This window comes from Lathyrus oleraceus, chromosome 1, assembly GCF_024323335.1.
Source record: "Lathyrus oleraceus cultivar Zhongwan6 chromosome 1, CAAS_Psat_ZW6_1.0, whole genome shotgun sequence".
Taxonomy (NCBI): Eukaryota; Viridiplantae; Streptophyta; class Magnoliopsida; order Fabales; family Fabaceae; genus Lathyrus; species Lathyrus oleraceus.
In genome coordinates this window covers 193127651-193143507 of record NC_066579.1, presented here as the reverse complement: position 1 = coordinate 193143507, position 15857 = coordinate 193127651, and the positions used below count along the sequence as shown (strand labels likewise).

At 37.4% G+C, this 15857-nt stretch overlaps 1 protein-coding gene across 1 annotated transcript; it reads left to right on the top strand.

Moving 5' to 3' along the window:
• The first annotated feature begins 11885 nt into the window (after positions 1–11885).
• Positions 11886–15631, top strand: LOC127127209 (transcription factor VIP1). The gene is made up of 4 exons (XM_051056340.1): positions 11886–12629; positions 13377–13509; positions 14729–14813; positions 15010–15631. Exons 1-4 carry the CDS (start codon positions 12133–12135, stop codon positions 15252–15254), a joined length of 960 nt encoding a protein of 319 aa, XP_050912297.1. The 5' UTR covers positions 11886–12132; the 3' UTR covers positions 15255–15631.
• The last annotated feature ends 226 nt before the right edge of the window (positions 15632–15857 follow it).

Here is a 15857-nt window from a genome sequence, read left to right as displayed (position 1 = left end):
GGAACTCTTTATATATATTCCAACTTTATTATTCCAATAATAATAATCCAATAATATTCTAATTATTTAATTAAATTAATAAATATTCTATTAACTTAAATTAAATAATTATCATATTTTTATCGGGGTGTTACAACTCTCCCCCACTAAAAGAGTTTTCGTCCTCGAAAACATACCTCAAGCGAATAACTCTGGATAAGACTCCTTCATCTGACTCTCAAGTTCCCAAGTCACATTGCCACCTGCTGGTCCTCCCCAAGCTACCTTTACCAAAACAATCTCTTTACCCCGCAACTGCTTCAACTCTCGATCCTCTATCCTCATAGGTGATGTCTCAACAGTCAGGTTATCTCTCACCTGTACATCATCTACTTGGACCACATGCGACGGATCAGGAATGTACCTCCTCAACTGAGACACATGAAAAACCTCATGCAAATTCGCAAGTGACGGCGGTAAAGCGATACGATAGGCTACCTCCCCTATCCTCTCCAAAATCTGATAAGGACCAATAAATCGAGGTGTCAACTTCTTCGACTTCAAAGCTCGACCAACCCCAGTTATCGGAGTAACACGAAGAAACACATGATCTCCCTCTTGAAACTCAAGTGACTTCCTCCTCTTGTCGTGATAACTCTTCTGACGACTCTGAGCAATCCTCATCTTCTCCTGAATCATCTTAATCTTTTCCGTAGTTTGTTGAACAATCTCCGGACCAACCACAGCACTCTCACCGGACTCATACCAACATAAAGGTGTCTGACATCTCCTACCATACAAAGCTTCAAACTGTGCCATACCAATGCTCGAATGAAAACTATTGTTGTAGGTAAACTCAATCAAAGGTAAATAACAATCCCAAGCACCTCCCTTCTCCAAAACACAAGCCCTCAAAAGATCCTCCAGTGACTGAATCGTCCTCTCAGTCTGACCATCAGTCTGCGGATGATATGCAGAACTCAATCTCAGCTTAGTTCCCAAAGCCCTCTGCAAACCTTCCCAGAACTTCGAGGTAAATCTAGGATCTCTGTCCGAAACAATACTCGACGGAATACCATGCAAACTTACAATTTTCTCAATATACAACTCAGCTAATCTCTCTAACGGATAATCCATTCTGATCGGAATGAAATGAGCCGATTTTGTCAATCTGTCAACAATCACCCAAATAGCTTCAAAATTCTTAATTGTCCTCGGTAAACCAGAAACAAAATCCATACTGATACTATCCCACATCCACTTTGGAATAGCCAACAGTTGCATTAGCCCAGACGGCTTCTGATGCTCAATCTTTGACTTCTGACAAGTCAAACAGGAATAAACAAAACTCGCAATTTCTCTTTTCATTCCCGGCCACCAAAATAACTTTTTCAAATCATGATACATCTTCGTAGCCCCAGGATGAATACTCAGGCCACTACGATGTCCTTCCTCAAGAATACTCTTCTTAAGTTCGGTAACATCCGGAATACACACCCGATTACCAAATTTCAAAACACCATTCTCATCAACTCTGAATTCACCACCTTGACCTTGATTCACTAGAGTCAACTTATCAACCAAAAGCACATCGGATTTCTGACCCTCTCTAATCTCATCCAGAATACCACTCGTTAACTTTAACATTCCCAATTTAACACTATTGTGAGTACTCTCACACACCAAACTCAAGTCTCTAAACTGCTCAATTAAATCCAATTCCTTAACCATTAACATAGACATATGCAATGATTTCCGACTCAATGCATCAGCCACTACGTTTGCTTTACCCGGATGGTAATTCAAACCAAAGTCATAATCCTTCAGAAACTCTAACCATCTCCTCTGTCTCATATTCAGCTCTTTCTGATCAAACAAATACTTTAAACTTTTATGGTCACTGAAAACCCCAAATCTTGACCCGTACAAGTAATGCCTCCATAACTTCAGAACAAATACCACAGATGCCAACTCTAAATCGTGTGTCGGATAGTTCCTCTCATGAACCTTCAGTTGTCTCGAAGCATAAGCTACAACCTGCTTACTCTGCATCAAAACACCACCCAAACCCAACAATGAAGCATCACAGTAAACCTCAAATGGTTCCGACGGACTTGGTAATATCAGAATAGGAGCAGTAGTTAACCTCCTCTTTAACTCTTGGAAACCTTCTTCACATTTTGAGTCCCAAACAAACGCTTGCCCCTTTCTAGTCAACATCGTCAACGGTAACGCCAACTTAGAAAATCCTTCAATGAATTTCCTATAATAACCTGCAAGTCCAAGAAAACTCCTTATCTCAGAAACTGACTTCGGAGCTTCCCACTTAGATACCACTTCTATCTTAGAAGGATCAACAGCAACACCACCTCTTGAAACCACATGACCAAGAAAACTAACCTCTTCTAACCAAAATTCACACTTAGACAGTTTAGCAAATAACTTCTTTTCTCGTAGAACTCCTAAAACCACTCTCAAATGTTCAGCATGCTCTTCTTCAGAGTTCGAATACACCAAAATATCGTCAATAAACACCACAACAAACTTGTCTAGGTACGGATGGAAAATCCTATTCATATACTCCATAAATACCCCAGGCGCATTAGTCACACCAAAAGGCATTACAGAATACTCATAATGTCCATACCTTGTTCTGAAAGCAGTCTTCTGAATATCCTCAGTTTTCACACGTATCTGATGATACCCCGATCTCAAATCTATTTTGCTGAACACACTCGCCCCAACCAACTGATCCATCAAATCATCAATCCTCGGCAAAGGATACCGATTCTTGATCGTCACTTTATTCAGTTGTCTGTAGTTCACACACAACCTCATAGTACCTTCTTTCTTCTTAACCAATAACACTGGTGCACCCCACGGTGACACACTCGGACGAATAAATTTCTTATCCAACAGATCTTCCAGCTGACTCTTCAATTCAGTTAACTCAACAGCAGACATACGGTACGGAGCCATCGATATCGGCCTAGTACCAGGTACCAAATCAATCGAGAACTCAACTTCACGCTCTGGCGGTAATTCATTCACTTCTTCAGGAAACACATCAGGAAAATCACACACCACGGCTAGATCGCAAATCACTAGTTTATCTTTAGCCTCCAAAGTCGCTAACAGCATAAACAACTCTGCCCCATCTGCTACTGCCTCATTCACCTGCCTTGCTGATAGAAACAAACTCTTTCCTTCCTCAATCTCAGGAAAGATCACAGTCTTATCAAAACAGTTGATATAAACTCGGTTAGACACCAACCAGTTCATACCCAGGATAACATCAATCTGCACTAGTGGAAGACACATGAGGTCCATCCCAAAGTCTCTACCAAAAATACTCAAAGGGCAATTTAAACAAACTGAAGTAGTAGTCACTGAACCCTTCGCAGGAGTATCAATCACCATACTCCCATGCATCTCAGATATCTCTAATTTAAGTTTCACAGCACAATCCAAAGATATAAAGGAATGAGTCGCACCTATGTCAATAATAGCTACAAGAGGAAAGCCATTAATATAACACGTACCTCGGATCAAACGATCATCTGCAGAAGTCTCAGAACCCGATAAAGCAAAGACCTTGCCTCCCGACTGGTTCTCTTTCTTCGGCTTAGGACACTGTGGACTGATATGACCCACCTCTCCACAGTTGAAACAAGTCATAGTCTTCAACCGGCACTCTACAGCCAAGTGACCACCTTTGCCACACTTGAAACACTTCTTCTCATTACTGGTACACTCATGGAAACGATGTCCAGCCTGACCACATCTGTAACACTTAGCAGGGGCACTGGAGTCTCCCCCACTAGGTCTCTTCATCCCACTCTGTCTCTGGAAACCTTTGCCAGCTGCATATGGTTTCCCACGATCATTCTGATTCTTGCCTTTCCTATCAACCCTCTGCTGATAGCTCTCCGCTCTGGCCTTGGTATCCTGTTCAAAAATCCTGCAACAGTCAACCAAGTCAGAAAACACTCTAATCCGCTGATACCCAATAGCCTGCTTGATCTCGGGACGTAACCCGTTCTCAAACTTCACACATTTTGAAAATTCCCCAGTAGCCTCATCATAGGGAGTGTAATACTTCGACAGCTCTGTGAACTTAGCAGCATACTCAGTAACAGACCGGTTGCCCTGCTTCAATTCTAAGAACTCTATCTCTTTCTTTCCTCTGACATCCTCTGGAAAGTACTTCCTCAGGAATCTCTCTCTGAACACCGCCCAAGTGATCTCAGCACCCCCAGCAGCTTCCAACTCAGTGCGGGCAGCAACCCACCAATCATCTGCTTCCTCAAACAGCATATGCGTACCGAACCTGACCTTCTGGTTATCGGCACACTCAGTCACTCGGAAGATCCTCTCGATCTCCTTCAACCACTTCTGAGCACCATCTGGATCGTATGCTCCCTTGAACATTGGAGGATTGTTCTTCTGGAACTCACTCAGTTGACGAGCAGCTCCCATTCCCACAACATTCGGATTCCCTCCAAGTACTCCAGCTAGCATACCCAGAGCCTCAGCAATCGCAGCATCGTCTCTACCTCTTCCAGCCATCTCTATTCTGAGAACCCAACAAGCTAAAATAATAAGTACTGATAGGGTTACACAACACCTATCACATACAGGGAAACAGAATAATTACGACTCGACTCGACCGACTATGCTCTGATACCACTAATGTAACACCCTTCTAAAATACCCCAATAATAATTAATTCAACAAAATATAAATCAGAGTAGATATGCAATTTAAGGGTGTCACACTTGACACTTCACACCATTCACCAAAATAGTTTGTCATGCTCATTTAACAATCAAAATAAAATATTGCACAATTTGCAGCGGATATACAAACCATGTAATCACCTTACATGTAAAACTGTTCAACAATCACAATTGAAAACAAGGTAAAACATCCCGTCCCGATGTTACATCTACCAGAGCATGACCCACTAAGGAACTACACTAGACTCCAAGCACTAGCTTCTACTCAATCACTACTCGTTACCTGGAACATAGTTGTAAGGGTGAGTTCCTCAATCGATATAATAAGCATTATAAAATATCATGTAATGCTAAGTAATTTAACACATTTCATCACCCAAATCAGATCACACATTCAGCAACGGCAACATCAACTCAAAATCATAATCATACTCAACCCAACATAAAACACACGTATAATATTGGAATACATCCATTCATATTATACGCCATACATACATTATGCAATAAGACTCCATGCATGCGGTACCGACTATTCGTGAACATATAGTTCAACCTCACCGATCAAATCCAGATACGGCTACCAAGCTCACTAGTCCCACTCATTTGAGACCTAGTGACTCACATCACTAATTCCTCACCATGGGAATTAGCTACCACCCCAAGGGCTATGCTATGCACGCTAAATCACCTAGCATGCAACCATCAACAACAATCCACAATAATTCACTCACTAATTCCTCACCATGGGAATTAGCTACCACCATAAAGGCCATATTATACACACTAAATCACCTAGCATGCAACCATCAACAATCCACAATGGACATATGCTCACACTCTAAGCCATAAACAGTCCATTCACAATAGCATACATAATAGATATATTCACAACATTATGCACACCATCATACATCATCAATACAATTATCACAGAATCATATTATGTCATGCCACATAATCAATCACAGTATTAGCACACTCTACTAATACCTACACTGCTCAAAACAACGGGAAATTGATCCCTCCTATATCATACACCAATATAGGCCAATCATCAATTGTTCACAATATTTAAAATATCGGTTTTTCTACTTTTCAAACAGTGTTAACCGGTTAACGCCCTGGGTTAACCGGTTAACGCAAACAGAACACGCTTCCTGGCACATTTTAACAGTGTTAACCGGTTAACACCCTGGGTTAACCGGTTAACGCAAGACGGACAACAATATTTCACAATTCATAACAGTGTTAACCGGTTAACACCCTGGGTTAACCGGTTAACGCAAGACAGAAAGCTGTTCCTGCGCTAACACGAAACAGAATGCAGAATTCTCCGCATTTTCCGCCGTTGGAGGACTTCCGGACCTCCGATTTCGATTCCGTAAACGGCTACACGTCCAGAAAATCACAACTCATCCAATTATAGATTTAATCACAGTTTTTAACGTAATTTGATCATCACAATTTGCAACACTCATCATCCAAATTAGGGTCAATTCAATGGCTTATTACTACCCATTACATGTTAACCCATAATACCCATTAAACGACGATAAACCCCCCTTACCTGAGTTAATCCGGCAAATCCTTTAGCTTCAAGCTTTTCCCCTTCTTCAACCCTTGTTCTCTTGCTCTTCCTCCTTGCCCTTTTCTCACTTTCTGTCGTTTCTCTGGTTTTCACGTGAAAAAACCCTTTTTACCAAATGGAACTCTTTATATATATTCCAACTTTATTATTCCAATAATAATAATCCAATAATATTCTAATTATTTAATTAAATTAATAAATATTCTATTAACTTAAATTAAATAATTATCATATTTTTATCGGGGTGTTACAAACATGACCTCCTTGACACTCTCTCCTTGACTAACTGCGTATAGGGCTATTTAGCAATACAGTTCTTTTTACCTAGCTCATCCTTCCCCTGATGGTGAACCTTGCCACAAGCTCTACTTATCCTCTTCAGTAATTATGGATATTCAACCCCTTCAGTTAGGACAAATTCTTCCAATTGCTTGGTATCAGGTTTGTCGAGGATCGGGTAACCCAGTTGACGCAAATCCAGACTCTGATTGTAGTTAATCCCCCTTTAGTTCCTATAAGAGGCATGCTGGGGAAATTACCATAAATAAAGATGATCTTGATACCGTCGTAGTCTCGAGAATACCAAGATATGTCGTTAGTTGTTAGAGAAATAGTCCTTTGGGACCATTTGAGGTTGCCCTTATTTTCAACGAAAGGGCCTTTATTAGGTAAGTGGGTCATGAACCATCTGTATAGAAAGGGTGCATAACACAAAATAGTTCCTTTCCTTTTCTTATTCCTCAAATGAATCGAGTAATAAGTATCACCAAGAAAGGTAGGAACGAGATTCTTGGTCATGACGATGCAGATTGAAGCCAAGTCCATAAAATCTTCAATGTTGGGGAATAAGACTATCCCATATATGAGGAGAGTAAGTATTGCATTGAAAGCATCCCAACTTCCTGTGTCAGCAAAGGTCGTAGCTTTGTCCATCAAGAACTTCATGGTAAAACCATAAGTACCACCATTAGGCTTAAGGTTGATTTCTACATCCCTTTTTTTTCTTCCAAGTAGAGTGCTTCAGCTATTTGGTGAAACTTAGGAAGTTCCTTCGAGTAATTTAATGGAACTTGATCCTTAATTCCAATCCCCAGGATGTGTGAATAGTCTTCCAGTGTAGGAGCTAACTAGTAATCTTCAAAGGTAAAACATCCAAGTAGGAGGACCGCAAAACTGCACAAGGGTATGGATGACCATTATATTGACTTCAGTGTTTAAGATACTCAGGAGATTGCCATAACCTTTCTTGAAATCACCTCTAAGAACCAAACGGAATCCCAACCCTCTTAGAGCCTTCAATCGAGGTTCTACGAACTCGTAACTATAAGTACTTTTTCTGCCAGTACTCATCTTCTTTGGAATGCTCAACAAAGACTAATACCTTTGGATTCCCTAGAAATGGTATGCATATGCTAAATTAGTTTTTTATGATGATATAATGTCATGGTATGCAATATCATAGGTTTCAAAGTTTGACGTATTCTGGATAAGCTGCATATGATTCTCAAGGTAGGTAGAGTTTTAAGTTTCCTGCAACCCATATCCCTCTCACAGATAGGAGTCATGGATTCAAATGAAAATACCTTGTCGTAGCAAATGCTTGCAGGATAATGATACTATCATGTGTGTATACTCAAGCTCAAGTAGGAGGATTTTCTCTCAAATAGCATCATGAAACCTAACTCATAATTGAGAACCAATAAACAAATATATCTAAAATATATTAAATACATAAAGCGGTAAATGCAGTAATAGAAGTAAAGTAAAGAGTAAAACAATAAAGATAAACACCCAAACACACAAAGAAAACAAATAATACTGGGTTTGACTCGCTTAGGTAATCCCCAACAGAGTCATCAGCTGCCGCACCGCGAAAAATACAGAGTCTTCACCAAACTTTATTTATTCCAAAGGAAATGGGAAATATCGATAAAACTCATGAAGAAAAGAAGATGGCCGTCGCAACCAAATTCGGGTTCGTGAGTTGGTTATCTAAGGGGAAGGTATTAACACCTCTCACATTCGTTGTAATCAATGAGAACCATTTTGATTGTTTTGCACGGATGAGTGTTATTATCTAAAGGTTACCTGCGACTAGTTTTAATTAAGGGGAAAATAAGTTATTAATTAATGTGCTCGCCAAGATTTTGAAATCCTATGCCTACATATTCCCATAATGCAATGACAAAATCAGAGCGTCTTAGTTCGTGGGATAGAAAATAAGTATTTCTTGGTTGTTTTTATTGAATGATGTTAACGTTCACACTCTAGCAGTTAAACGTTGTCTGTATACTTAAGTGTGAAAGGTCTAAACATAGTTTGTATTGCAGTAGAACGGAAATAACATGTTCATTTGTGGAAAGTTTTTGAATGCCCTAAGGCGAAAATATGGTTTGATGTATTGAGATATTTTTTAATCTTAAGACAAATGTTCAGATGGGGAGCTCTACAACAGTGTCTGAACATTCAGGGAGAGAGAGTCTATACCCTCATCCTTTTTCTTCTAAATTTTTGTGAGTTCATGGCGAATTTAGTCAGTTAGGATCGACTTAATTCAATTTATTAACGTGTTTTAATATGGAATATGAAGTTTTAAACATGGAGTTCTACAACATTGTACAATCCTTCTTCCTTCGTTTTTGTTGTGAAAGAGATTTTGAAAATGACTTAACAATTAATCAAGTTTATTTTTGTTCTTTTGAAAAAGGTTCTTTTTAGGTCGATCTTGATTATTTCTAAGTTGCTTCGTTGACGCTGGCAACATAATCCCTCAATGATTCTGAGGCCCCCTGTCTTATGTTGAACAGGATGGAAGTGAACATTTTCCTATGGCGGCTAGCGTCAAATTGGTGTACAAGCTTCCTCACCAATTCCTAATAGCTGGAAATGGAGGCTCGAGTCAAACCCATATACAATTGTAGGGCGACATCACTAAGGGAGCCACACAGTAAATTTTACTTCAGATTATAATGAAGAACCTGTGGAATTTGAGGAATGTTATGAAGTAAGAGACTATGAGGATCACATTGAGCATTAGATTGAAATAATTTCTTGAAAAATTAGAGGCTTCCCTCTTTAAAGTCCTGTCATCAGAACACTAAATTCCATCAATATTGAGACTAATAATCTTTCTCCTTCTCCTCCGAATCACCATTTGAGCATGATAGAATTTAATATTTTTATTTCCAAATTTGATCCAGTTTTCTCTAAATTTTTGATACCATAAAAGTTCTTATTCTTCTAGAATAGTTGAGAATTATTTTTGAACCTCTCTTTCCAACCGGATGATATTAGATAATGAAGAGATATCCAACTTCCGGTGGACACCTTTAATATGACCATCAACCTATATTTTCCTCTTAAAAATATTACCAAAGACTTCCTTGTTGGAAATGATGGATTTTTCCTTGATGCTAGCCAATTTAGCAGTTGTAGTAAGACCATAAGCATTCCAAGTATTATCAACAAGTTTCTCATAATCAGGGTGAGAAATCCATGGTGCTTAAAAGTGAAGTTTTTTGAAACGTTGCTACAAATGATCAATAAAGGGTTATGATCGGAATCATGTTGAGGGAAGACTTCAATTATTGCATGATGAATCAATAAAGGGTTGTGATCCAACCTTTTTTAACATGTCCACCCATTTGAATATTCCTGTGCCACGTAAAAATGACTCCGATTGTATGTATATCCACTAAATTACAATTCGTCGTTACCTGAGCTAGACGATAAGCTTGTGTATGATGAAAATTGCCACCAGATACTTCAGATGAAAAAAATACTTCATTTAGATCGCCAACTAATAACCAAGGAACGTGGACAATATTTATTAGCCGAGAGAGGTAATCCCCATAATGTATGCATAAGTTCAAGATAAGAGATGTATAAATAGAAGTGAAACACCAAACCCCATCCTTACGGTGAATAAGGGAAGTAATAACTTTATGCATGCTATCCAAAACCGTGATAGTTATTTTCAACACAAGAAGGTATCCAAATACCACTAGAGTGACCTCTAGCTTCTTTAGTTTCAACATGTTTATAATTTAAGGAGCTATGAAATTGCTCAACTTTAACAAACTGAACATGAGTTTCATAAACACAAAACACTAATGAGTTGTGTGTTTTGATAAGACCCCTGACATGGTGCCTAGTGTTGCTACTAAAGGCTCCACGAATGTTCCAAGACATGATTGAAAAGTTTTGAAACCAATCCATAAATAATCATGTTTGGAGCAGGGACCGAAACTCCAATGGCTATGCTTCCATTTTATCTGGAGGGGTTGTTAGGACTTCATAAATATTGTATTGATCAAGATTGACACTACTATCTTGCACATGATCGCGGGATAGTTTATGCATGTCTCCCGATTCCTCAAACATAACAATGCAATTTGGTGATATAGCCTCAAAACTAATTGTTGATTTAATTCCAAACTCAATCTCATATGAATTAGAATTTTGTCTCATGCACATATTGTCTTGGTTGGTGTCTTGTGCGTTAGGCTAAAAATTAGTTTCATTAGTCTGGTGCCTTTTGAGGGGTATATTTAGATCATTAGGTTAAATAGAAACAATAGGTCCCATACCAAGTTTATGTGCATTCCTTGCTTTTCTTTTCTTATGATCCAAATCAATAACATTAATAACTTTATTGTTGGAAGGTTTCCTATTTTTTCTCTTAACTACTAACCAATCTTCTCCTTTATCTGGATTAATATTTGTAACAGTTGTACCCATAATTTCAATAATAGATCCCATAATTAGCACAACAAACAAATCAACAACAGTAGTTGGTATTGTCTCTGTTATGTTAACCGTTTTTTTTTCATTTTTCTTCGATGTAGCTTTGATGGTGCACTATCTTGTGAGATGTCCATAACAACCACATGTAGAACAACAAATATAGTGAAGTCCTTCATATTCCACTTGATACCATATATTTTTCATTCAAAATTTATCCAAACCGGTTTATTGAGATCAATTTGGACACATACACAGAACAATCTTCCATTCCGAACATTCAACGTATTACTACTATCGACCTTAACAGGTGTACCAACGGTAACCGCTAAGGCTAACAATATACTCTTATCATAATAAAACACATTGAGACCTGGGAAACGAATCCAAACCACAATTTTATCCATCTTTGCAGTAGGGGAAGCAAACTCCGAAGTCCAACATTGTATTGTTAAATAGTGATTGAATATCATCCAAAGACCACCCTACATGATATTGGATCGATCATGAAGAATTCTTTAACAATATTCATGATCTCAAATCCTCTCTATATATATATATATATATATATATATATATATATATATATATATATATATATATATATTATATATATATATATATATATATATATATATATATATATATATATATATATATATATATATATATATATATATATAATGATAATATAAACTATATAACTTCTTAATATAATAAAGTGAATTATAGACCGAATGTTTATACCTAATGATAGTAGTAATATATTTAAATAAAATTTGATAGGTAGCTTTGTACCCAAAATAAATAAATTAGATAGGTAGCCATCAAGTTAATTGGCCATTGCCGTCACTTACATCCATCCAATCAAACATAATCTCAACACTAATCATGCTCTTTACACAATTTCCTCAACTTTAGGTAATTAACCAAACTCAAGTTTCATTTTCTTTCCCACACACACTTGAAGCTTTTTTCACTAACTTTCAACAACCACTTCAACAATCACAACGCAACCTCTTCTTCCCATTTCAATCACCACACCAAAAAAGTCGAATAATTTTTTTCCCTTCATTTTCGATGGACCCTAAGTTCATCGGAAAACAACCGCCGGTAATAATCGACCTAGAACGCATGCCGGAGCGTGGCTCCCACCACCGTCGCTCACACTCCGACACTTCCTTCCGTTTCGCCGCAGCCAACTTCGACGACCTTCTCCTCTTCGACCCGTCCGACTTCGACATCTCCAACTTCCCTCTCCCATCTCCTGTCTCCGACGCCGTTCCGATGACGGTCGATTCCGACGAATCCAACGGGAAGTCTGCTTCCGCGCGTCATCTCCGGAGCTTGTCTGTGGATTCTGAGTTCTTTGACGGATTAGGGTTTTCGGGAGGTGGTGATGAGAAAGTTGAAGAGAGGAAGGTGAATCGTCATAGGCATAGTAATTCGATGGATGGTTCTTCAGCGACGTCGTTTGATGGTGACTGTTCTATGGGGATGGTTGATGGTGTGAAGAAGTCTATGCCACCTGAGAAGCTTGCTGAACTTGCTCTTATTGATCCTAAGAGAGCTAAAAGGTTTATCATCATCAACCCAAGCAACATCACTTTTTTTATTTTTTTACTGAAGTTGATTTTGAAGAAATTAAATTTAAATAATTTATTATCTGTGTGTAGTTAAATTGTATTGTGCAACTGTTTTCAACTTTCAACTAGTTAATGAACTTCACTTAAGGTGGAAGTTAAGATAGAATTTACAGGTGCTTTAGAGTTTTGGTCTTGTTGGAACCATTTTTAGTGAGACTTTGACTTAACTTTGGACTAAACTCTTGATTAGGTTCCTTTTCCCTAGGAACAAAAGAGTCAAGACAAAAGTTGTATTTGTGTCTATGATTGGTTCTATGGTCAGGAGATTGAATTCGTGATGTTAATCGAGCACAAATTGAATTTCTGGTCAAAGACTTAAACTATGTGTGTGTGTTTCCCCCTTATTTCAAGAGGTTTTTTGTTTGCAAAAATGTCATTTTTGATTTAGTGTTTCTGGTTGATTCTAAGTTCAGGGTTTCTAATATTGGACCTATGTTCCAGATGGTTAATACTAGTATATTACACATTAGAAGTCCTAGTCGATGTCTAAAAACAATTATGTTTGCTTGTGAGTTTGATCATATCATAATTCATTAATTTGATTTTTTAATTTGTATGTGTTTTATTTTGTAATAGACGATTTTAAACAAGTTGTTTCTATTGAAGGTGTTGTTTGGATTATGGGAATTTGGTTTGGTGCTTAAACTGTTGTGTGTGTGTGTGTGTGTGTTTTTACAGGATTCTTGCAAATAGGCAATCTGCTGCTCGATCAAAAGAGAGGAAAACTCGATATACAAGTGAGTTGGAGAGGAAGGTGCAGACACTTCAAACTGAAGCAACTAACCTCTCTGCACAACTCACCATCCTTCAGGTATGTTCTTTCCTTTTCTTTTCTTAATTTTGAATTGTAGCTTTTTATGAATTGATACATTGAATTTGTTGGTTACTTGTTCTTGTCAGTGTTTGTTGGAGCCCTCCATCTTTACCAATGATGTAGATTTATTTTCTCTCTGATTGTGAGTTGTGTGGTCACAACAACTGTTTAAGGAACCTACCATTGACTTTTTTTTTTTTAAAAAGAAAAAACATGATTTTTAAATAGTAATTATTTTATGTTTCATGAAATGAAAAGTAGGGTGAAGTCAGTTTCTCAATGATTAAATAATAGGAATACATATATATGTATGTATGTATATACTGTAGGTCTATGTATGTAATACATATATGCACCAAATACGTATTACTAATGTATGTGCAGGGGTAGATCTGTGGCGACCCAAAACAAATTAAAATAGTATAAATTTGGTATATAAATAAGTTACTTTAGCCTATAAACATATATTATAGAACACAAGAAATTTTGGCCAAAGGATGGGTCCCGAGTCTATGCATGCCCCTTGATTTGAAAAGTCGCATGGTCTAAAACTAGTGTTGCAATTCTGTTTGTGTTAGTAAATTGAGTTGTGCCACCGGACAAAATAACCAGAGTTTTGAAATCAAATACGCCATTGCTTGATGTCTATTTGTAAATATCATCCAAACCAAAACTGTTTATTTTGTATCTTTTGTTAAAGAAAAATACTTGTGTTCTATGATATGGGGCATGGCTTTTGATCAAATTTCCACTGATTAAGCATTCTGAGTTCTGATTGTGAACCATCAAACCTGTGACTGCTATATCTGAAACAAGTTATAGATTTAACTTTGATTATGACTCTAGCAAAAATTATTTCACCTGAGATTCGAATGCGGGTTCTTCCGAATGATCCGTCTTTAAGTGGAGCTTACTGACCAACCACTTGAGCCCAATCACTTGGTTGATATTGGGAGTGATTGTCACTAAAGGAAAGCTATATACATATTACAATGTATTTGAGACATTGTTTTTAGTATAGAAGTAGTAATTATCTAGGCATCCAACCAACATGGTCCCTATTGGGTTGTTGAATAAATTAATTTAAACCTTTCTGACTATGTCGCTCACATGCACGAATCTAGTGTTTTTAGTTAATTTCAGATTGTTTACACGCCATATAATGTGCAAAAGAATATAAAGGCAGGGAACTTATCAATAAAGTCATGTGATGCAGAGAGACACCACTGATTTGAGTGCTCAGAATAAGGAGCTCAAGATGAAGTTAGAGGCTTTCGAGCAACAAGCACAGCTTAGAGAAGGTATGTGTATCATTTCATATTTATTGATGCGTGAAAAATCGTTGATTTAAACAAAGAGGAATCGAAATCATGAATGAGGAAAATAGATGGACCAAGTATGCATTTAAACCAAAAAGTGGTTGAATTCCTAAAAAATATCATTGCTTGAAGTGTTTTACCACTTAAATATGATCATGGCTACACTTTGTGATTGCAGATCTCAACGAAGCATTGAAGAAAGAACTGCAACGCCTTAGGGCTCAAAAGAATCATTTGATTGCCGTCACCGGTAATCCTTCTTATAACGGAATGTTCTCCCAATTTTCTACACAATTAACCATGCAAGATATGGGTAATCCTCAATCCCAGCAGGCACGATCTGGCATGCCGCCTTCTCGTTCCGATCAACCTTTCAACGGTCTTGGCCGCCCTAACTTCATGGACTTCAATCAACAGAAGTAACTCATATACTAGCATCAAAGTAAATGATTTGGTTACATAATATGTTCTTCACAAGTATATCATGTTGTGTATATATATGTATGTATTATTACATATCTTGTGAAGGGTATAATTGTCTTCAGTCCTGTGTTTTTATATATCTTCTACAGTTGTTTATATCCTATAATGTACTTTCTGTAATTCTAGGTTAGAAGCACATCCTTTGAAATTTCTGTTGCAGTGTTTGGTGGAAACATAGTTAACATAAAGATTTAGAAGAACTAGTTGATGATAGATGGTGGTTATGGAACCACATAACATGTTGTAAATGTTTGAAGTTGAAGCATCTTCTTTGTATGCATTTGGGTTTTAATGAATTTACAACAATTTGCTGACAATGAGGTGAAGGAATTGTTTAATGCTATGAGAATATTAAAAATGGTTTCATGATTTTCGTTGGAAAATTATTTATTTATGGATATAAAATATGTAAAATGCATTATTGACTAGTGTTTTTAATAAAATAATGGCTAGTTGGTACATACAAAACATTCTAATGCTTTTGAATAGTGTGTCAATAGCATGAAACTTTTGGTTAAATAGGTTTGATTAGGGTGGAAGTTT